General features: G+C 48.6%; 1 protein-coding gene across 2 annotated transcripts; it reads right to left on the reverse strand.

Moving 5' to 3' along the window:
- Positions 1-379: 379 nt before the first annotated feature.
- Positions 380-5,925, reverse strand: CFL2 (cofilin 2). Of its 2 annotated transcripts, none has more exons than XM_075426430.1 (4): positions 5,795-5,925; positions 4,235-4,542; positions 4,056-4,132; positions 380-3,965 (listed from the first exon to the last, which is right to left on the reverse strand). In XM_075426430.1, exons 1-4 carry the CDS (start codon positions 5,795-5,797, stop codon positions 3,853-3,855), a joined length of 501 nt encoding a protein of 166 aa, XP_075282545.1. In that variant the 5' UTR covers positions 5,798-5,925; the 3' UTR covers positions 380-3,852. The 2 variants fall into 2 exon arrangements, with proteins under 2 accessions (XP_075282545.1, XP_075282546.1); XM_075426431.1 differs by lacking the exon at positions 5,795-5,925 and adding an exon at positions 5,503-5,571.
- Positions 5,926-6,461: the final 536 nt, after the last annotated feature.

Raw genomic sequence — 6,461 nt, forward strand, 5'->3', positions numbered from 1 at the left:
ATGGAGTCACCTTTTTCACACTGCATCAGCTCACTTTCTTCTGCGTGTATGTAAACATACTTTTTACTACCCTTTAAAAAAAAAAATCTCATTTTCTGAATATATGAGCTGGGAACCAACACAAGAAAAAGGTTATCCAGCACCAACCCACTGAAAACTTCTATATACCTATCTCCAGAGCCAGCGATCTGGCTGTTGCTACAGCTGGGTATCCAACCGAAGGGCTGTAGGTGAAACCCACTACAAAAATGCGCACATTCCACGCATTTACTCCACAATCTCTCCTTTCACAGTGTCTGTGCTGCTCCCACTCCAAAGACAACAGCAAAGTGATTAGCGTAGGTACTGCCCAGCACAAAAACATACTCAAACATCTGAAGACATTTAAATTAATTTTATTTATACCAGGTTTTCAAAATCAGAAATATTTCAAAGAAATTCAGTACTTATAGACAGGTGCTACATTGATGATCCTTCATCCGCCATTAGTGCCGTGTTTTCACTCTACAATCATTAACTCGCCACCACAAACTAAGGGGAACTTACAGAAGTTTATAAAAAATAGGCAGAGATGAAAATTTGGTTTATACTGGAATTGGCATAAGAAAGTAAAGCTTATTATCAAATTGTGGCAATTGCTGTATTCCATCGCCTGTTCCAAGGGAAGGGTACAACAGAAACAGACCCTTCCACCTAGAGAAACACATTGGGTTTTAACTGAACGTACTCGAAATCCATTTCATGCTCTGACTAGGAGTGATTCTTACACTCGAGTCCTTATAAATTTAGCTTTGCGTTTCTAAAATCGCCACAAGCATAAACCTCACCTACTCACATTAGTCTTGGGCCGATTTCCCTTTTTGATTTGAGAAATCAAGCCCGTATGTCTATACCTCTTCCAGGATTTACCAAATCAAACTGAACAATGGCTGGTCTTGAAGTCTTTTTTTAGAAGAAAAAAGCCATTTCTGCACGAGCTACTCTCATGAAAATTGTACTTAACATTTCTTTATCAATAAAACAACCCAAAAGTCACATCTACATGGAGATACACAGCAGATATTCAACTTGAGAGGATTTTCCTCCACTTCTCGATCACAATGAGGCCCTCACCATTTTGCATAATGACAGAAAACAACAGCTGACAAACCATTCTGGAACAGATGCCAGCTGTCTCTCATTTGTTTTAGCATTCAAACAGTAACAGTTCTGTAGCACTTTATCAGGTTGTGGTTTGGTTTTTTTTCTTTCTTTCTTTGTTTTTTCTTAAAAGCAAGCCATCTGAATTGGACCTCGCATCAGTCCGTCATTTCAAGAACAAACTGAAGGCAGGCTGATCCTTTTGGATCCAAAACTTGTTTTGGTAGGAATCTTACATAAATACAGTTTGTGCTTCAATCTCACATCTACTTGGACTGAGTGAATACACACCTAAGCTAGTTTAAAAAAAAAAAAAAAAGTAACCTTTAATATTCAACTTAGAAGCCACAGACATCTTTCCAGACTGTTTGCAGCAGAGACAAACAATAAATTTAAACACAGTACTGCTTAAAAAAGTTTACTGTCTAAAATGAAAATTCAAATGGTTTATTAAAATTTAACATTTTCAGTTTTGGCTTTTTCTAAAGAAACCATTTATACCTTGTGAAAATCAGTTAAAAGATCGTTTCATCATACTGTACTGAACTCAAGTCAAACATAAAGCACAAAGTAGATCTTTACATTAAACTGGGCTTTGCACACAACGTGAATAATCAGAAATAAAGAGACTATTCTGCAGAATAAAAGTATTTTTTTTTATCTAAACAACATGCATACCATCAGTTAAATCTCAACCTTAAAAGGTACCTGAAAGGAAAGTTTTGTAGAACAAAACCAAGACTCATTAATACACTTAGTAAGTCAGTGGTTATCATGCCTTTTTAGTTAAATTCTAATAAAGTTCAGTCTACATAGAATAGCTAACACAATGAGGTGTGCAAGTCATAGGGATAGCCAGAAGCCTGAAACGAAAGTCTTAAAGTTCTACAGGACAAGAGAGCCTAAACACAGTACCACTAGGTCGTTATTTTAAATATTTAATCAAAAATAAAATAAAAAGAGTTTGACCATTATCCACTTGCTTATGGAAAAAGGGCTATGGACTGAACATAAAGGGCCTGTATTTAAAAGCTCCACAGTTCCACTCTACCAACTTTTTAAAACAAGGTAATGACAAAGAGCATTCCTTCTGGCAGCATGCACAGTTCAGCTGCGAGTGGCTGCCTAACGGCGCTCCTTTACGCATACCAGCAGAATCATGTCCAGTTTTGCCATTTGTGGATAACGATGACAAGATACAAAAGCATGTGTTTGCCATAAATAGCTCTGGCTAACGGAGGATTGCTCACACAGAGCAGATCAAATTCTCTATAAGGAGAGCATTGCTTGGCTCCCACCCAAACATGTCCCCGATGCAAGCCTCGGTAGTGGCAAACACGTTCCAGTTCTATTTACATAGAAGCTAACAAGGAGAACAGTTCATTTAGGCTGTTTCTCGTACCAAGTCCGTCTAAGTCTGAACACTCAAGAAACAAAAATTATTTACCAGATTCATGTTTGCATATCATATAACTGTCGTTACACATCACCTTACCGAAAGAAAGATGGTGAGCTGCGAGATTCTGTGCAAGGTTTTACTCTGACATGTAGAACTTTAAGAACACTCAGGTACGAAACACGCTGCGTGGTTAATCACTTTGTAGTTTTACGTTTCTGACACAAGTGTTTCATGGAACTAATGGTCTCTAGTAGTGGTAGCTTCTTTACGTTAACAGTAAACTAGGATCAGGTCCTTTATCGAGTGATCAGAACAGAGCCACAAAGTATTGTAAAGCAGTGCCAGGAGGAATGAACAACTTGCATTATTTGAGACTAATGATTATCTTTCCAACTCTGTCCACAGAAGTTATTTGAAATATGCTTAAATTAAACGTACTTAAAAATTGCATTTTCCAATGAAAACAAGGCAACATTCTGTAATAAGCCACAAGTTTTATTGCAACGTGGCCAGTTTTTGATCTCAAAAAAAAACAATGTTCCATTTAAGGCTCTTTTTAATACAGAAATTGCCACCACGACTGATGTTTACAAAACTTTAGTGTTTCAAGACTCACATAGTAAACAGATAACTTCTACTCCTGTTCAGTAGTGTACATTCAATGGAAAACAAAAGGCATCGTAACAGCTACTTCATTTATAAAGATATGCATGTAACAGGAATGAAACTGAGGTACTACAATAATTTGATGACACAGTTACAGCAACTTAATTGGCATTCCTTTGGGGGGGGGGGCAGGTCAAACATATTACAAAAAAGTGCTTTAAATGCATAGTGTTGTGTGCTGCCATGTCACAAAAATAGGCTTGTCAAGGCAGGTGAGGTGTATGAATGCACAAGAGCCTCATGGAACTGCAATCAAGTGCAACTGTAAGTAATACTGTATAGAGTCTACCACCCGACCAGTGGACAATACTTTCAAGGCATTCGATTAGCTTACCCTTTGCTGTCTGCTAGGCTATTCACATTAACTATCACATTCATTGTACATGGTGCAAGGAATGCCCACCACGTCAGTTTTGGCTAAGAGTATGACGTGAAAGCATTCCTTGGATCCTACATAAAACTACCAGGATTAAACAGTCTAATGGGAATCGCTGGTAGACTGCTTAACAATGACATCTCCTTCAGGGGCGTCGGGGAGGGGACTTATTTTCTGAGGAGGGAAGGGGACGGGGAGACTAATACTATTCCAATTGAACGAGCTGCAGAAATGGAAGCTCCTTAGATCCAGATGGCACTTGTCTGTCTTTTTATAAGGGTTTTCCTTCAAGTGAAACTACCACGTTGCCTCCCAATTTCTCTCCAAGTGTTGAACGGTCCTTAATATCATCCAAACCATTTACTTGCCACTCATGTTTAATACCTGAAAGACAGACGGACAACAATGTACTTGTGAGAACCTCAACACCTAAATGGCATTGTAATTAACGAGCCTAATTTTTTAGGTCTGTACCTGTAAATTTCTTTTTAATGGCATCTTTAGAGCTTGCGTAGATCATCTTGCTTTTTAAAGGTGCACTTTCAGGAGCCCTTTAAAGGAGAGAAGAAAACCACAGCAAAACAGTTATTCGGTCGTCCAGTCTTAAAGCCAGAATATTCAACTTTATAATGGCAAGCTTTGCTTTTACACACCAGAATATAAACACCAGGTCTTCTTTCTTAGATTCCTTTGTCTCATACGTGGCATCATACAAAGCGTACCGGCAATCATTCAAAGGGAGCAACTTCACAAAAGCTGTATAGGGATCCTCCACCGTATCTCCAATGTCACCAACCAATATCTGCTTTGACTCCTCTACAATTATTTGTTTTTTGTCATCACTTAGGCAGAAGAGAACGGCTTTCTTTCTTTTTTTAATCTCTTCTGGGGTTGAAGATTTCCTTACTTTCATGTCATTAAAAACCTTTATGACTTCATCGTTCACTGTTACTCCAGAAGCCTGTAAAATGAGATCAGAGCAATAACTTAAAACAGCAAAAATTAACACTCACTATAAAAGAGGACAGCCCACAGTGCTAGATAAAGAAGTCTGCCTTCCCCCGTAAGAATCAAAATACTATGCTCAACCTGAACACACTACGAATTTAGTAATCTTGGCAGGACAGGAGCAGAAGATGTAAAGGGGGTGTAAATTCTGCACTATCTCACTGCAGTTCAGCATCGTCAGCTGTGATTCCGGACAGCGGCTTCGTACAACCGGGCACACGACCATCCTACCCAAGCAGTTTTCCACTACCTTACCCTGCTTATTGGGGGGGGAGATGGAGAGCAGGGAGCAGGGTGGGGGGAACCGGGCATCGGAGTTTGAAGTTTTGGGGTGGGATGGCGGGGGGGGAATTGGTGAATACGTGGGGGGGGAGTCTCTCTTTTATTTTTTTCCTTTTTTTTTCTTAGCAGAACAAAACGCGGCAGCGGCAGCAGCTGGCAACCCGCGCTGTCAGGACTCCCATCCCGCCGGGTGATGCCAGGCTCTGCGAGCAGCGCAGATGCTTCCCGCATTGTGTCAGCTTCAGCCCCGCGCTTCAGCACCCCCGGACCCGACCCCGCGCCGCGGCACGGCCCTGCCCCGCCCGCTCCCCCTCCGCACCCGCACGCCCGCGGCGCCGACCGCGCCTCACCGCAACCCGCCCCAACCCCCGGCGAGGGAACGGAGCGCCGGCAGGGCCAACGCGAAGCCCGCGGCCAAACAAACAGGCCCGTGGCCGGCGGGACGCGCCGCCACCGACCTCGACCCGGCCCCGCGGCCGCGGCTCCCGCCCGGGCGGGCTATGCGGGGCGGCGGGGGCGCGGCCCGCCCGGACCCGCCGCCTTTGTCCCCGGCCGAGGAGCTCGGCTTTGTTCGCGGGGACGGCGCTCGCCGCCGGCGGAAGGCCGCCCCCCCGCCGCCCCTCACACGCACCGGCGGCCACTCGCAGGCCCGGGCGATGCCGCAGGGAGCGCTGCGCCGCCCGCCCGGCCCCGACCGCCGGCCCCGCCGCGGCCCGCCCCGCCGCCCGCTCCTGCCCCGCGGCCGCTCCCACCGCCCCTTCCCCCCGCACCCGGCTAAAATTAGACTAAAATGGCGGCCGGGCTGCGGCGGGCCTGCTCAGCTCAGCCCCGCGCCCCCCCCCCCCCCCTCCGGGGCCGCGCTGCCCCTGCCGCCGCGGGTCCCCCTCCCCGCCGCCCTCCCCGCCCGGCCGCGCCGCGCTCACCATGGCGCCGTGTCCCGGGGCGGCGACGGCTGCCTGCGGTGCGGGGCTGCTGCGGGCAGGAGAGCGCTGCGCTGCGCTGCGCTGGGGGCGGCGCGGGCGGGGACTCGGCCGGGCGGGGATGAGCCGCGGCGGCCGGGGAGGGCCGGTCACATGGGCCGCGCCGCCACCACGTGCCGCCGGGCCGCGCCGCGCCGCGCCGGGCCGCCCGCCCCCCGCGGGGCAGGGCCGGGCCGGGCCGGGCTGGGCGGCGGCGGCGCCCCGGCCTCGCAGCCTCCAGCGTGGCCCCGCGGCCGGCCCCAGGCCTGCCCGGGCGGGTCGCCGGCTGCTGGGGAGAGGAGGCGATGCGGCCCCTCGGCCTGGCCTGGAGCACGGGCGGCCCCGGGAGCCAGCGCCGACCGCCCGCAGCGCGGCTTCTCCCCTGGCCGAGGGACGTGCTGCCGCTCCCAGGTCACGGCCCCGGCGTCGGGCCCCGGTGCAGGCCTGGTGGCCAGCCGCTGTCTGTCCGTCTGTCTGTCTGCCCGCCGGGTTCGCTTCGTGGTGGCTGTGGGCCGTGAGCCGTGAGCGGGGCGGGGGTTCGGGCACAGCACTCCAGACGTGGAGCGTCCCGACTCTGACCCGTCGCAGCGGACCGGAGGGCTGTCCGTGCGGCGCGGCACTGCGCTCCCTG

Source organism: Opisthocomus hoazin, chromosome 7 (genome assembly GCF_030867145.1).
Source record: "Opisthocomus hoazin isolate bOpiHoa1 chromosome 7, bOpiHoa1.hap1, whole genome shotgun sequence".
Taxonomy (NCBI): Eukaryota; Metazoa; Chordata; class Aves; order Opisthocomiformes; family Opisthocomidae; genus Opisthocomus; species Opisthocomus hoazin.

What these genes read in the sequence shown, in the direction of transcription:
- CFL2 (XM_075426430.1), bottom strand. An exon ending in GACCTGGTGTTTATATTCTG is followed by an intron (nt 4,133 to 4,234) that starts GTGTGTAAAAGC and finishes TCTCCTTTAAAG; the next exon opens with GGCTCCTGAAAGTGCACCTT. An exon ending in CATTAAAAAGAAATTTACAG is followed by an intron (nt 3,966 to 4,055) that starts GTACAGACCTAA and finishes TCTGTCTTTCAG; the next exon opens with GTATTAAACATGAGTGGCAA.